Here is a 17,207-nt window from a genome sequence, read left to right as displayed (position 1 = left end):
GGCTCCGGACACGCAGGCTCAGCGGCCATGGCTCACGGGCCCAGCTGCTCCGCGGCATGTGGGATCTTCCCAGACCGGGGCACGAACCCGTGTCCCCTGCATCGGCAGGCGGACTCTCAACCGCTGCGCCACAAGGGAAGCCCTGTGATATTCTTGAGTGGTCCTTGTGTCCTTTGCAGCCATGCTTTATCATCTTCTGGCCTGGATTATTGCTCTGTAGAAGCCTAAGGCCAGTCTGACTTTTTTCCCTTTTGTGAATATGATTATTTTGTCGTGTATAGACTTCCTGACGAATTGTTTCCTCATACTTTAAGTAAGTAGAATCTCTCTATTGGTTTTGTTTTTCCTCTTATATATAGTGTGTCCTTTTAATCTCCAATTCACTTCTTTCCTTTCAGGGAAGTTCTCCTGTATTATGTCATTTTTTTGGCCCATCTGTTCAGTTTTTCTATTTCAAGAATGCCAGTTATATTGGATGCTATGTTGAATATTCTTTGTCATTATCGTATTTTGTTTAAATTTTTCTTACAGCTGTGTTTCCTTTTGCCTTCAAACATGTTCAGGGCAGAGGAGAGCAAAACTTTATTTATATTCCATAACTGCTTTATAATTTCTTTACCTTTTGTTGCCATGCATGCTATGCTGTAGGGCCTTTGCACTTACTATGCCCTCTGCCTGCGATGCCCTGGCTCCTGAGATCCATGTGGATTGCTGCATTCACATCTCTACTCAGGTATCCCCTCCTCAGTGAATCCTTCGTGTACCATCCTATCTACCCATGTCACTCTTTCTTCTTACCTTATAATCACATGACATTAGATATTTATCTGCAATTGGTGTTGTGTGCCTTCCTCATGTTCCCAACCCCAATGAAGTCTTCAGAAAGCAGAGATTATATCTGTGTTGTTCACAGTTGTATTGCCTACCACTGTGTTTGCTGCATAGAAAAGGCTTATAAGTATATGTCTGATTATAGAGAGGTCTGGCCCACAGCCTGTAGCTAAGCCTATGTAGGGGATACTTGGGGCAGAAATGTGGGCCCTGGTGAAATCATTTACAAATCCCTTTTGTCTCAGTTGAGATACAATGGGGCCAATTTTCCCCCGATTTGTTTCTAGAGACTTCTGTTCAAAGAATGAGCAAGCAGAATTCTTAAACAGAAGAGCCTTTAAGCAAAGGATTTGTAGATGATGGCTACTTCCTCAGTGCAATACCCATTTTCCCTTACTGGGAAAAGGGCTCAGTGCTGTTAGAATAACCTGTTTAAGAACAAAGGTTTTAAGCTAGTAGTTGTCCTCTATGCCCTTAAACAGGAAAAGTCCTTAAGCTGATGCCAGAGGATGTCCACGCCATTTGGGAATCTCCCTAAGAATGCCTACCTAATAGAAATTTTTTAATTTCAATAAGCCATTTTGAAGATCCAAACTTGTGGTTTAAAGCCAAATTTTCTGTATCTTGTATTTATCAGTGGATCACTAAGTAGTGATTATAGCATATCTCAGTTTTTAAATCATTTACTACTAACCTATATAAGTTCTTTGAGAGCAGTACCCATTTATTACAAATCTCTTAAACTCAAGGATGTATAACAGGATTTCCAAGTGTCCCTGGAAGGTTTCAGTGAACAGGAATTAGGCCCTTGAGCTCTCTTGGCATAGTGGGAAATGTGGAGCTCACAAAGTGATAGGAGGTAGCATAAGCTCCGTTTGCCAACATCTGGAGCACAGCTGCTTCTTAATCTTTTCACCATCTGTTAGTAAAAACTGGCTGAAAAGGAATATGGAGCTCTTAGATACACATACAAATAAATATTGAATAAACAGATAAGATATAAGAGAGAAAAGGCCTTCACAAAACAGATTTTGATGGTAATTAATTTTAAGTTACAACTAAGGCTTCTGGTGAGTGGTGTGAATGGTCTGAATGCCCCACTGGGTTAGGGAAGACCATGGAAGAATAACTGACTGCTTTCAATTTTAATCCTTCAGTGATTAATTGTGATGAACAATCTGTAACCTGGTTCTCGTTTTTCTAACAACTGGGAAGAGATGGGTGGTCAGAAGCCACCATGTTGGCCCCAGATCTTAATGGCGGTAGGAAGGGGCCCTGATGTTGCTTGGCCTTTTCACAAGCTGCCCATCCCAGGCGGATGTTGGAAGTTGCCCTTCAGAACTGCCCTTTTATTTCCATCAAGTGGAGGGCTTGCTTTTCTGCCTGGGAATGTGGTGGTGGACTCTGGCTCTGTGCCCTTCCTCTGGAGTGAATGCACTCCAAATTAGAAAAACAAACGTCCTAGTTCTCTCTTGCCCTCCACTGCCTGAGCTTGTTGTTGTGGCACCTCCTGCTTCAGCTGCCCTCCCTCAGGCTCTTGGCATGGCTGACAGGAGTAGGTGCCAAGGCCCAGTGGTCAGCACTGCTGGGAACATAATACCAGTCAAGACTTTAGTGACATCTCCCTGCACCTAGTAAATCTTTTGGGGAGTTTTTAAAACAACCTGTAAGGCACCGTAAGTAGTGATGCACCATGATAGCTTCTGGGAGACTGTATAAAATTTCAGCTTGCAATGTGGATTGGCTGAACAGGACAGAGCAGCTTTTCGAGGCCAGGTTATGAGATGAGATAGGGATACCATGAGGTAGGTTTTCCATATTCCTGATCAGAAACCATGCAGTGGAACAGTGTCATATGCGTAGTTAAAGGGATGAAAGCAAGCTTTCCATGCTTAAATATGATCTTTATTTTACTTTACCTGTTGGGCTTTCTGGTTTCCTCAACAGTGGAATGTATTCACTGGGAATAGGCTGTCTAAGGAGGCTGGAATACTGCTAGTCATTTAAAAGCATGTCTTTCAGGATTAGTTTTAGTAAAAATAAAAGCATACCACAATTGTTGCAGTTCTTTAAGTGGAAAAATTATTAATGCTGCCACCTGTTGATGGAATTTGAGTGTACATCAGCCCACTTGGTTAGTAATCCCTGCCCACCAGGAATACCATATCCACATGAGATCTGACTGTACCCTGGGCATTTCAGGAATAAACACAGCCCCAGCCCTCAGGGATCTTGTAATTTTAATAGGCTCCATGAGCAAGCATATTTAAAGAAGAATAAATATCCACAGCTAGAGTGGCAAGTTCTCCCTGGGCCTGCCAGTGTAATCATAGGCTGCCTCGTTTAAATCACTTAATTGAGAGACGATAATCTCTTGGTTAGAATGTATTTAAATACTTTGTATATGCACTGAAATACTTTCATGTTCAGAATGGCTATTCCTATTTAGATACAGATTTTCTGTTACAAGACTTCCATGGGATCATGGTTTAACATTCCATACATTAGCTAATTATTTGTTTCCTTCCAAATCCCAGTAGCCTAGCAATTCAGAATACCAACGAGATGAATCTCATACCAGGAGTAGATCTCTAGCAGAGAACTTGGATCAGTGGATATCAAATGGTAACTAAATGTATTCTGAAGCAAACTGCCCACATTTACCCCACCCCCCAAGTCAATATGAACATCTCATGTCCTGATACAGGAGCATCTTGCTCGACAGGTTTCAAGTAGTCTTCATACTCTGCCCCTCTGACATTATGTTCTTTTTAAAAAATATGTATGGCAGGATAATAACGCTTTTTAAAAAACGGTTTAAAATGTGCTGGTCGCATTTCACCTCTTCTGACATTCTCTTCTTGGCAGCTGATTGATGTGAGAATTACAAACGAATTACTTTGGGACGTCCCTGGTGGCGCAGTGGTTAAGAATCCACCTGCCAAGGCAGGGGACACGGGTTCGATCCCTCTTCCGGGAAGATCCCACGTGCGGGGGAGCAACTAAGCCCTTGCACCACAACTACTGAGCCTGTGCTCTAGGGCCCAGGAGCCACGACTACTGAGCCTACGCACCACATCTTCTGAAGCCCGCGCACCTAGAGCTTGTGCTTCACAACAAAGGAAGCCACCACAATGAGAAGACCGCACACCACAATGAAGAGTAGCCCCCACTCGCCAAAACTAGAGAAAGCCCACACAGCAACGAAGACCCAACACAGCCAAAAATAAATAAATAAATAAAATAAACAACAGACATTTATAAAAACAAACAAAGAAAAAAACAAATGAATTACTTTGAGGATTTACTCAGCCCAACTTGAGACACTGGTGTAAATCAATTCAAGGAATTCTGGAGCTACCGTGCTGCCTTTTATTTATTTTTATTTTTTATTTTTTTATTTTTGGCTGTGTTGGGTCTTCGTTGCCGTGCGTGCGTTTTCTCTAGTTGCAGCGAGCAGGGGCTACTCTTTGTTGCAGTGCGCGGGCTTCTCATTGTCGTGGCTTCTCTTGTTGCAGATCACGGGCTCTAGGCACTTGGTCTTCAGTAGTTGTGGCACGCGGGCTCAGTAGTTGTGGCTCTTGGGCTCTAGAGCGCAGGCTCAGTAGTTGTGGCGAATGAGCTTAGTTGCACCGCGGCATGTGGGATCTTCCCGGGCCAGGGATCGAACCCATGTCCCATGCATTGGCAGGCGGATTCTTAACCACTGTGCCTCCAGGGAAGCCCCCATGCTGCCTTTTTGAGTACCATTTCCTGTTGTCTGCCCTGAAGTCTTAAAATTAGGATCTGTAGGCTGAAGGATATTCATTTCTTAATTATCTTATAAGCAGATAAACACTGCTTCTCACTCCATGGAGCCTTTGTCCTTATGCCTAACTAGAGTGACAGACAGGACCTGTGACCCTTCAGGCCTGTGACATTGTACCCCAAACTTCAGTGGGAGCCCCGGCCCATCCCCAGGGCCTTGGTGACCACTTCAGAGATTAGGACATCACAGCTGCCCTGAAAATTATACTATTTGAGACTGGTTACTTCCAACTGTGATGCTTGATTATTAATGGAAATGTAAGTCATCCCTCTTACATTACGTCCCTCTTACATGACCTTTTAAAAATCCTCTTCTCTTTGTTACTGATTCTCCTCCTCCTGCCCCCTAATTCTTGACTCTTCCACCGTACTCTGGAATCCTCTTTGCTTATCAATTTTCTCCACCTTCCACGTGCCCTCTCTTTGTAGAATGCTCTGTCTACCTTATGTCTTGAGGAAAACCTGGGTCTCCCCTTACGATGCTACTTTTTTTTCTTGTCTCTTCTGTTTTTGAGGTGACTCGTTTCTCCCATGTGAAAACATCCTGTTGGGTGATTGTGGTGGTGATGGTATTATTCTGTCTCCCTACCACCTCTTTCATATTTTTATAAAAGCCCAAGCTTATCTTCATCCTTCATGTCTTTCTTACTGTCAAACTTGCCATTTGTTTTTCGACCTCCAGCTCCACATGGTTTTCATCTTCCCCTATTTTCCACTCCTTCTCCAGCAGTTTGCCCCAGGCCAGCCACCATGCTGGGATTTACATATAGTAATTTTTTGAATTAGATATCATCATTCTCAAAGGTACAGAAAGGTTAGGTAACCAACGTCGCAAAGTGAGAAAACCATAGGCGAACCGCCAACCGAGGAAGTTTGTCTCCAGAGTCTATATTCATTCTCAGAGTCTATATTTGCCATGCTGTTTTTCCCTAGTCATGTGTTTAATGGTGTGTGCTATGATATTTATTGGAGTATACTGGAAACCATTTAGATGTCCAGCAGTAGGGGGATTGGTTAAATGATGACACATCCAAACTAGGGAGTACTCTGCAGGTATTAAAGAGAGTGAGGGAGCAATGTGTACTATGTATAAAAAATCTTCAAGATATATTAACAGAAAAAAGCAAGATGCAGAATATTTATTATGCATATGTGGGAACAGAATCTGGCGAGTCTGTGCCTGCAGCACTAGACCAGGCAGAACCCCTGAAGCCACCAGGATTTGGGTTTCTCAAGTCATTTTGTAAGCTGACTGCTCTGGTTGCCAGCAGCAGGCAGGCACTTTTTCCCATCTGAGAATTTGTTTCTCATAGTATGCAGTTTTCTGTTTCAGAAGGAAGACAGCAAAGTGTGGTACATGGTGTGTGATTCTGAAGTCAGATAGCACTTGGTTCCTTGGTTCTAGGTTCCTCGGTTATTAAATATGTGGTCTTGGGCAAGTCACTTAACTTTTCTGAGCCTCAGCTTTTATACATTTAAAATGCAGATGATGCTCACCTGGCAGAATTGTGACTTTTGAGATATTTATTAATTCATTCAGCAAATATTTATTCAGCATCTACTATATGCCAGGCACTGTTTTAGGCACTAAGGATATGGCAGCAAATAACTTTAAAAGTTCTGCCCTCATTTCGCTTACATTCTGGTGGGAATAAAAGCTCTCAGAAAATAAGTCATAGACAAAAAGTGATGCAGAGAAAAAAAGAAAAAGAATGAAGGGTGAATGGGGCACCAGTGGTGGGCTGGTTAGAGAAGCCCTCACTAACAGACCTGCTTCGAGCCAAGGCTTGTGAAGCTGAGGGCATACCTGGACATCTGGAGTGAGAGCCTTCTAAGCAGAGGGGACGTGAACTATAAATGTCTTAGGCAGGAGTGAGCCTGCCTGCTTGAGAACAGCAAGGATGTCAGTGATGGGCAGGGAGATGAGGAGAGAGGAGGAGAGAGAAGAATCAAGAACAAGAGCAAGCCTTTGCCGGCTACTGCGAAGTTTTGGTTTTTCTGTTGCATGTAATATATCTGGCACATTGAGGATGCTCGACAAATAGTAACCATGATGATGAGGATGTTACCGTGATGCTCTGCTCTTTTGGTTGAAGAAAGATAGATGGGGTGACATTTAGGATTCTTTTAAGTACCCCCTCTTTATACCCCTGGAACAACAGCATAGTAGAATAGAAAGAGCACTTGAAAGACCAGAGACCCGATGTTAAATCCAAGTTCCTCTGTTGACCCCCACTGAAGGCAAACATACTCATCTATCCAACAGAGGGTGATATTTCCTCCTCTGCCGACCTCCTAGGGTTGATGTGAAGAATGAAATAAGTAAACTTATATCAGTACTTTGTAAACAGTAGACTAAAAATACGTGTGAAGCATAAAGGCTGTGTTTGCTGAATTATTATTGGAACCTGGAAACCATCTAGTCCAGCTTCTAGAGTTTCCTTGTCTGTGTGAATGTTTCTAGAAATGGGTTGCACACTGGTGGAAAGGACTGCAGAGCCATACCTTTCTCGGTTTGGGTTCTGTTACAGTTAGTGCAGCCTGCATGTAGATTAGATCCTTGCAAGTTGTGTCCCGTTGCCGCCACAGGCACACCTGTACTACCAGCAGCTTGAGGCTGAATCTTTGTGCTGAATCTACCAGTCTTCTGAATTTTAACCTAAATTAAAGCTCATCATGATAAGGTATTGAACTGGATCAGGAAAGTAAATTTAAAGAGCTTTATTATCTAAAAATGAGGTGATGAAAGGGGCAAACAGATAACTAGAGTGGGAAGGTTATTGCCGTCATGGCTATGCTGTGCCCGGGCTCTAAGCTATGCTTGGGCTGAGTTCCCTGGTGACTGGGTGGGACCAGAATGCGGAGTCTGTGTGCTGAACTGTAATTGTGGCAGAGAGCAAAGAGCACCAGTGACCCCCAAAACTCTTAGAAAATCTCAGAAAAGGAATTAAATATGGGTCTGAATGTGAGAGCCCAGTAGGTTGGCACTGCCCAGCATGTTTTTGAAATCTGTTCCTTGTGAATTTAGCTTATTTTGTACACAGTTGCATTTCCCACCCGTTCTTCCAAGGGCCCCAAAGTTCAGAAGCAGTTCTAGGGGAGCTGAGCAGACGGGCTTCTGAACGTCATTAGACAAGGAAACTTTAACCAATAATATTTGAGTTTTTATTTGTTGAAGGAATTGCTATATTCTGTTTTAGAGCTGCCTCTTCTTTCCTACGGCTTTTTTCAGCTCTCAACCTCTACCCAAAGGATAAAGAACAATGTTTTCTGGTCAGGGTAGTGACTAGTGATGCTGGAACACAAGGCCCCAGGGACTGTGGCTGGCAATTGAGGTCTTTAAGTGATTGCTAAAATTCTTTGTGCATACTCATCAATAAAAATGTTGTCTACATCTTCAATATATGGATATTTATGTATAAATATATAAATACATACAATTTTATTAATATATAACTGGTAAAATGGGCCCGCCAAAATAGAAGATTAAAAAGAATGAGAAAGGGCATCCCTGGTGGCGCAGTGGTTGAGAGTCCGCCTGCCGATGCAGGGGACACGGGTTCGTGCTCCGGTCCGGGAAGATCCCACAGGCCGCGGAGCGGCTGGGCCCGTGAGCCATGGCCGCTGAGCCTGCGCGTCCGGAGCCTGTGCTCCGCAACGGGAGAGGCCACAACAGTGAGAGGCCCGCGTACCGCAAAAAAAAAAAAAAAAAGAATGAGAAAAAAAACAATAGAAGTTGTGTTTCTTTCTTTCTGTACTCTAAGGAGGGTCTCTTTGGAAGCTACTGCTTTAGAAGATGGCTTTTCCTTGAAATTGGATTTGAGGAAAGAGCAAAGATTGATTTGGGATTGTTTTGGCTTCAGGCATCTTTCTAATTCCAGTTGTCATCTGGAAGCTTCAGTGAGGAGTAGGTTATACAGGGAAAGGCAGGACCTGGCCATCAGTGGGAGAGTGCCTTTATGTGGAAGGCTTACTGCCCTCACTTTATTGGTGTTTCAATGTAGATTGTACTGGGCACAGTACCAGGAGATAACGAGGGGAGTGAGACACGTCTTCAATCCCCACCTCAGGAAGCTCATCTTCTAGGGCAGACTCTGGTGCGTGGTGTAGGCTGAAGTGGACCAAGAGGCTTGGCATAGTGCCTGGGTCTGCTACCTAAGTGCTCACTCTAGCATCCCCAGCCTGACCTACAGTGAGCTGTTAGGACGAGGGAGACAGAGGAAAGAACCTGGCTGAGGGTGTGTGTAGTATTCAAAAGGGAATTTGGTGGGAAAGAATTTGGTGTGGTTTTATCTGGACTCTCCTAAGACCCCTTCCCTGTCCCCCAGTCTGTGTAGTCATAGGTAGAATTGAGCCATGAGCACCCCCATGGGTCCAAATCTTGCTCCTTGGTGACCCAGATAGCATTACATTATTATTTACCTGGTAACTGTCACATATATGGGGCTCCAGAGTACACTCAAATGCTATGAAACCCCAATTCTAAAAGTCAGTCTGTTTTTGAACTTCATAATAATCAAAAGAGAAGTTGCTTAATGAATCAATTTTAAAGTAATCAAGCCATTCCATAATAGCGGGTTACATATAGACTTTACAGAGCTCGAGTCATATAATTTCATGGAATTATTTACAAATAAGGCAGACTAATCAAAGAAGGATATTCACTTAATAGAAAACTAGCAGGGGACTTCCCTGGTAGTCCAGTGGTTAAAAATCCGTCTTCTAATGCAGGGGACGTGGGTTCAATCCCTGGTCGGGGAACTAAGATCCCACGTGCCGCAGTGCAACTAAGCCCGCACGCCCCAACTACTGAGCCCGTGCACTCTAGACCCCACGTGCCACAACTAGGGAGAAGGCTGCGCGCTGCAGCGAAGATCCCACGTGCCACAACTAAGACCCGACACACCCAAATAAGTAAAATAGATAAATAAATAAATAAAAAAGAAAGAAAGAACAGTAGCAGATAACTACCCTAGTGTTTGCCCACTGTGTACCAGGCGTTGCTGCCTTCCAGAGCTAAGGCCAAGGTGTCTACATTGTACTTGATCTTAGGCAGGTATGATTTGACCTTTTACTTCCCCAGATACCAAGCCGTCATAATCTGATCTGACAGAAATTATGTTGAGATTTGAAAAAAATCTAGTTAGTTTATTTAAAGGCAATCTTGTTTTCTATTTTGAAGATACTGTATCTCAGTTCCCATTGCAGAAGCACCCTGAACATACTTCCAAGCATAATCTCCCAACATGCGGGTGCCTTTATGTGAAGGGGATGCTTAGCCAATGTGGGAGGAAGGAGGGGATACGGCTGAGTGACTATTGGCACAAGAGCCTAGGCTGCAAGATTAGAAATACCTATTTCTCTGATGAAGCCAGCCTGAATGCAAGAGAGATCACAAGAGGACGGCAAATGAGGATGTGAAAGCAGTTTCTTCTGATGCTAGCTGTAATGTTGGAACAGCTCTTTTGCCTGGTGGAAGCATGTGCTTAGCTTAGGTTGGGCACATGATAGCCAGTGAACTTAGATGTGCTCTGCAAGATAAGCCTTTCCTCACCTCTGTTTGAACTTACTCTGTTTTTCCTTGTCATAAGCATAGAGTTGAAATGTGCCCTGGGTTTGGGTCTCTCTGTTCTTATATCCCTTTGCAAAGAGATACCACTTAATCTCTTAAGAGATTCTGCAATAAACAGCATCAAAATTTAGAAACTTGGGCCATTGGATAATTTCCCTTACTGGAGAAATTAGAAAAGGAGCTCCAGGGGAAGCCTAGAACAAACTATCTGTAGTGAAAATCCAGTTTTATTTGTTTTCCCAATCCACCGCAGAGCAATCTTTTTTGCTAAATACAAATTACTGGAAAAATTAAAAGAAAAAAACCCAATAAATTCAAGCCCAAATTTTAGATTCAACAGAGTTAAAATTACTCTGTGGAATTGCTATAAAATTCCTCAATGTTTTTTCTCATTTCTGTACTTACTGTGACCAGGGCTTACATTGGACTGCAGACCAGATGCTGAGTTTAGTAAGATATAGGGAATGGATAATTTCTGATGGAACTTGCAAAGACACTTAGATACAAAGTACTGTAAGCAAATTCATCAGGGCATAAACTTTGGAAATAGCTACAAGGCTCTATACTAAGTTGCTCATCTGTGTTAATTTTTTAGGAGCTGAAGGATATAGCAATGATCAAGACAGAAAAAGTCCCTTTTCTCAGAGTGAGATAGGGATAGAAAATAAGCATAAATACTTGGAAATTATTCATAGTAATAAATAATAGAAAATAAAGAGTAATGAGATAGATAGTGGAAGGGAATGGGACTATTTTAAGTATACTAGTGTAAGAAGTCTCCCTGAGGAAGTTACATTTATGCATATATCTCCAATGATAAGGAGTCATATTCAGAGACCTGCAGGAAGAACATTTTAGGCAGAGGGCAGCAAATGCAAAGGCCCTGAGGCAGAGGTATCTGACACTACAAAGATAGAAAGGAGCTAGTGAAGAGAGCAGTATTGAAAGTAAGTCGATGTGGCCAAAGTCAACCTTGGGCATCATGTCATGTGATACTGAACAAAAGAAGAATAAATTATGGAAGTGTAGATAAGGAAAATGGTGTCATGGGTAGCCCAAAGGTGGAGTTGTGGGAACAGGTGAGTTGGGTTGCAGCTGGGGAACATGCAAGACCAAGGAAAATCAAAAATATCATCCAGAGTCCTGGTGTATGGAGAGGAGGGGAAGAGGGGCCTATTTCTGTGTGCAGAAGATGATGGATGAGGACCCTGGGAGAAATGGGCTTTGGAGAAAAGAGCCTGGCCTCACAGGCAATAAGGAAGGCATCGAAGGGAGCAGAGGTTGGTACCTGGAGCGGGGGCATAGAGACAGCGTTGGGTGGGTTTTGTCACATTGAATGCAACAAACACTCTGAAATCACCTTGGCATTCAAACGACTTGGAGATTTTAACACAGAGTGCAGCACATTCATGTTTGAATAACTGACTTCCTGTAATAGGAAAAGGAGTTCTTTGATTGTTAAGTGTTTTAGGGCCATGAAGAGCCATCTTTACAATGTCTTCTTGATACTTCCAATGATGAAAGGGTGGAGATGGTCTGGTTTCCTTATCTGAAGTGATTTAAGTTTGTCTTCTGAATATTGCACCTCCTATTATACTTTCTTTCCTGCTCTCCATCCACCCAGCTCTTTTACCTAACAAGATTTAAAGGACATTTTTTTAAAACGTGATAATTGGGTGCAGTAAGGTTTTTAACAAAACAGACCAACTTGACAAACTATTTAGGAACAAGATACTACTGTGTACCATCGCAGCCAAACCTGGGGTTACATTTAAAGCAGGTTAAGGGGGCTTCCCTGGTGGCGCAGTGGTTGCGCGTCCGCCTGCCGATGCAGGGGAACCGGGTTCGCGCCCCGGTCTGGGAGGATCTCGCATGCCGCGGAGCGGCTGGGCCCGTGGGCCATGGCCGCTGGGCCTGCGCGTCCGGAGCCTGTGCTCCGCGACGGGAGAGGCCGCAGCAGAGGGAGGCCCGCATACCACAAAAAAAAATAAAAATAAAAAAATAAAAAATAAAGCAGGTCAATCCCTCGGGGTGGGGGGAAATATATATATATATAAAAAATTTGGGGTCAACTAACTGCAAAAAAGAAAGTGATGCCCATGAGTCCAAATTTCAATTGCAGTTTATTTTCCGACATTTAGAAAAGTAGGGTGGGGCTTCCCTGGTGGCGCAGTGGTTGAGAGTCTGCCTGCCGATGCAGGGGATGTGGGTTCGTGCCCCGGTCCGGGAGGATCCCACATGCCGCGGAGCGGCTGGGCCCGTGAGCTGTGGCCGCTGAGCCTGCGCGTCCGGAGCCTGTGCTCCGCCGCGGGAGAGGCCACAGCAGTGAGAGGCCCGCGTAACGCAAAAAAAAAAAAAAAAAGAAAGAAAAGTAGGGTGAATTTATACGTTTTGCAGTATCCAAATAGTTTCAAAAGCACCAGTTCTTTTTGAGATTGGAATTTGGCCCACCTTGTTACTAAGGTGCAGGCTCAAATGAAGGTCTGAGTGAAGGATCCTACTTTAATTGATTTAGACTTTAAAAATATTTGTGTGTATATATAGTGGTATCCTAAGAATAATATGCTCATAAGCTGTTAGAACTAAAAGGACACAAATAAAATTTCCCCCTTTGATTCTTTAACAGAAGAAGAAATGGAGGTGTTATAACTTGCCCAAGGTCACACAGGTAGTTAAGAGCAGAGCTGAGACTAGCCTAGTGATGTTTAGCACTTATTGCTTTTATCATGTGACTCCTTAACCTTTCATATTCCAAATGCTAAAGCTAGGCTGTAAAGTAGCATATTTTCTTCTAGTATTAAATTTATAGAAGTAGATATAAATTCCTGATTAAATCTCCTTTCTGGGTAGTGTATGTGCAGATTTGATGATTCTGTCTCTGAAAATATTTCAACAACTAATTGAATTGGGAAGTGTCTCACATTTGATGTGTTTTGTTTTGGCATTTAGGTTTTCCTAGAACATTAGTTCAGGCCGAAGCCTTGGACAAAATATGTGACCTGGACCTAGTGATCACTTTGAACATTCCATTTGAAACGCTCAAAGATCGTCTCAGCCGACGCTGGATTCACCCTCCTAGTGGGAGGGTATATAACCTGGACTTCAACCCACCTCATGTACATGTAAGAATATACAAAATACTTTCGCATATTGACAAGAAAGAGGTAAAACATTTCAGCTGAAAGGCGGGGGAACGATATGAATAGGCTGTTCCAAAAAGAGCAAATATACATAGCCAGCAAATATTTTAAACTTCTCATTCACTAGTAGTGAAGGGATGTAAATTAACGTTTACAACATTTATTGCTGGTTGGGATCTGGGAAAATGATACTCTTACCTGTATTAGGTATATGAAATATTAACAGTCTTTTAGAAGAGCAACTGAGCAACCTACATTAAAACTTTTAAATACATATTTCACTCAACCCACTTCTGGGAGTACAGTCTATGGAAATGTAAGCACTTTCAGATCAGGTCATGTACATGATGAGGCGTATTTCCATGTTGTTTGTAGTGGGAAAAGTAAAACAAAACTTGAAAACAAAATGAATATTCATCTATGTGGATGATTAAATAAATTTGATATTCATCTATGTGGATGATTAAATAAATTTCAGAATATCCACATTTTGGAAAATCATGTATAAGGTTAAAAAAAAAAAAAAAGAGAGAGACATAGTAGTACATTCTTTGGCCCGGAGAAATATTTCCCCTGGGTATTGTTGAATGAGAAAAGCAAATAGCAGAATGATTGCATTTTTCTAAAACCGTGACCGCCCTTCTTTTTCTTCTTCTTCTTTTTTTTTTTTTATTTTTTTTGCTTGCGCTGCACAGCTTGTGGGATCTTAGTTCCCCAAACAGAGATTGAACCCACCCCTCAGCAGTGAAAGCACAGAGTCCTAACCACTGGACTGCCAGGGAATTCCCTGTAACCACTGTTCTTTATGTATATCTGTTTACATGTCTATAAGTGCTCTCTAGCTTCATAGGAGTAGTGATAAAGATATAGAGGAACTATCCTGGGCTGGCCAATGGTTGAGACTGGAACAGAATAAGGAACAGGGTTAGAGCGAGTGGGGTCACGTGAGTGGTAGGAGTGAGGAGGAGGGACTAGGTAGGGCTAAAGGTGTGAAAGATTGCCCTTAAAAAGAAATTCAAAATATAACATCTATGCATCTGCATAAGATTAAATACATGTAAAGGTATATGTTTAAAGAAACTTCTGACAAATTCATTTAAAGAGTAACTGTTCTTTCTGTTAAAGACATGAATTAGTTCAATCTGATAATTCTTCAGTTATTTGGTGGTAGATACTATTACTTGTTCTTATCCAAATGTGGAAGGGGTGGCTATTGTGTCTTATTGGGTTAATGTTTATGGAGTAGGCTAGGCTTGACTATAGATAGAGTCAGTAATAACTATAGAAAACTACTTCAAGGGGTTAAGGATGCCTTCCTAGCTCTGTAAGTCTTCATTAAGTCCTGATGAGTCTTTTTCATTTGGGCTAAGCACTGGTGTCCTTTTCAAGTTTTCTTTTTAAAATGTAAGTAGTTCTGGAAGTCCTTTATTAGAGCCCTTCCTCCATTCCATCCCCAAAAGCTAGTATGGGAAAAAAAAATGTATAGGGAGGAAAATAGGGTTCTGAACATGGAGTCTAACACAAAAGCTTCATATTTTGGCTCTGCCTAGACCTGCTGACGCAGACTCTCCCAAAATTTGAGAAGCTTTAACACTGAGTTGCTTTCCAAAGACTGGGTATCCCTAAAAGAACACCTGCAATTACAGTGCTGTTTCCAAAGATAGCAGTAAAAGTGCTACTCTGGGCTAAGTCAACCAGCTGTTGTGGCCAAGCTGCCCCAGGAGAGATGCTGATGTCCTATTCTGCTCTTTCTGGAAGCAGTTGTTGTTATCTCCTGATGCTCTGAAGTCCTGGAAATGGCTTCTGAACTTTGCAGCAGTAAGTAAAATAAAGGAGAGGGAACTATAGGTGACGTACAGCTTTCTCCCATGCCCATCTCTCATGTTTTGTTAGGGTAACAGCCCTGGAATACCCATGTGATAATTGTGGCTCACCAATAAATCCTAAGTGTAAGTTATGTACCTAAGGCCCTGAGCTATAATAAAATTTTAGTGAATTTCAAACTTACAGCCAGTTTCAGACTATCCCGTTGAGTTGCCTGAGCCTTTTGATTCTGCTTTAGCCTACCTTTTGACAGATTTATTTCTTGTTACTCTCTCCCCTGGTAGGCAATAGCTATGGATATGGGTGACAAAATTCTCATGTGTCCATTTTGCTATTTGTAAGTAGGTGGTATGGCTCCTGAAGTTAAAATATATTGAAAATCAAATTTTCTAAAATTGCAGTTTTTCAGTTCTCAGAATGTTTGTTCCTGATTATCATGGGTATAATGATTCATGCCTATTCTACCTTCAGATGTCATTATTTAATTTAGTAAAACAACCTGAGTAAGTTTAATCCAGAAGAGCTACGTGACAATTTGAAAGCTAGCAGAGACAGGACTGAAATACCTCCTCCTCAATTAAGTGTTTTCCCTAAGTAAACCGTTTGGTTCTTTGAGATATTTATTTTCCATATTATGAACTCAGGCTTTAGAAAGGCAGCTAGTTTTAGGAGTATTTAGAGGGCTAGAGTGACATTGTTTAATGGCTCTTTGGTGTTGGGGGAGACAGCATGGAATTTTGAACTGTGAGTTGAAGGTATCATTTATCAGAACCACTGGAACATGTTTGGAAAGACCTGAGAAGTTAATGAAGATTTAATGTCAGCTCTTATGAAAACAGCTTAACATATTGTTATGAACGCTATTTCTTTTTCAACTACCTTCACCATTACTATTGTACCCCAGGCCTAAATCATCACGGGGTAGGAATCAAAGGTGAATATATGGTTTTGCCTAGGAAAGTTTTATTTAACCTATGGAATAGCCCAACTGTTGGCCATACTAACTGGTTTCTCTGGTATTTGTAGGGGATCGATGACATCACTGGTGAACCATTGGTCCAGCAGGAGGATGACAAACCTGAAGCAGTTGCTGCCAGACTAAGACAGTACAAGGATGTGGCAAAACCAGTCATTGAATTGTACAAGTGAGTGTGCTTCAGTGTTTCCATGGCAGATGGCCAGCCAGAAAAGTGTGGCTCCTCATGGGAAGGACATTGGGCTGCAGTGGGGTAGTGTTTCTTTAACCTTGATAAACCCAAAAGGCCCAGTACCTCTCAGATGAAAGTCAGATGAAATGCTGGCATTGTACGTGGGAGAGAATGCCTGGTACTTTTATGCTGAAACTCTTATAAGGACCAAAACCTGATCATCTCTGTCTGCTTGACTGTAAAACTGCATCTAGACTTTTCATTTTTCTCTTAGGGGACTGATATAATGGCTTACATTTTGATACTCCCATATGTAAATATCTGACTTGGATAGAAGATTAGAAGGGACTTTTGGCCCCGACATGTCTGGAGGGTATTTAAACAAAGAAGAGCTAAAACTACAGATTGCAAATTCACATGGCTACAGAGTCCAGGCAGTTATTGGAAATGAGTGTCAAACCTGGTGGGGGACTTGTCAAGCTGGGCTGTTGAGTGACAGTTGAACTGGACAGCTTCCTCTGTTTCTCCAGCCAATTATCGACCCAGAGACATTCAGGCTCAGTGTGACCAGTGATCCCTGTTTTTCAAGAGAAGCAGAAATCAGGCTCTCTCTGTGGAAGAAAATCCCAATTTTTATTATTTTATTTAATTTTTTAATTTTTTATTTTTTTACACAACATTTACAGCTTTATTGATAGGGTATAGCCATTATGCCAAAATTCAGCCATCATTATACAACCTCATTTCCCATCTAAAATAAATGAGAATATATTTTACTTTAAATGGGACATACTGGCAAAGTGCCAAGAATTAAAGACTAACATTAAAGTCTTAATTTCATACTTCAGATATCATAAAAAGCAGTGATTCCCAAAACCATGAACA

General features: G+C 42.1%; 1 protein-coding gene across 5 annotated transcripts in view; it reads left to right on the top strand.

Annotated features, from left to right (window-relative positions):
- The window catches only part of AK4 (adenylate kinase 4), an 80,864-nt gene that overhangs the window by 52,395 nt on the left and 11,262 nt on the right, over nt 1–17,207 (top strand). For all 5 annotated transcript variants that reach the window (XM_028489301.2, XM_028489300.2, XM_007103138.3 and 2 more), the window contains 2 exons: nt 13,160–13,332; nt 16,201–16,319. In XM_028489301.2, the coding sequence (XP_028345102.1) occupies nt 13,160–13,332; nt 16,201–16,319 (292 nt within the window). The remainder of the gene's footprint in view (nt 1–13,159; nt 13,333–16,200; nt 16,320–17,207) is intronic.

Source organism: Physeter macrocephalus, chromosome 4 (genome assembly GCF_002837175.3).
Source record: "Physeter macrocephalus isolate SW-GA chromosome 4, ASM283717v5, whole genome shotgun sequence".
Taxonomy (NCBI): domain Eukaryota; kingdom Metazoa; phylum Chordata; class Mammalia; order Artiodactyla; family Physeteridae; genus Physeter; species Physeter macrocephalus.
The sequence above is the reverse complement of the archived record's forward strand: the minus strand, read 5'-3'. Positions and strand labels throughout refer to the sequence as shown.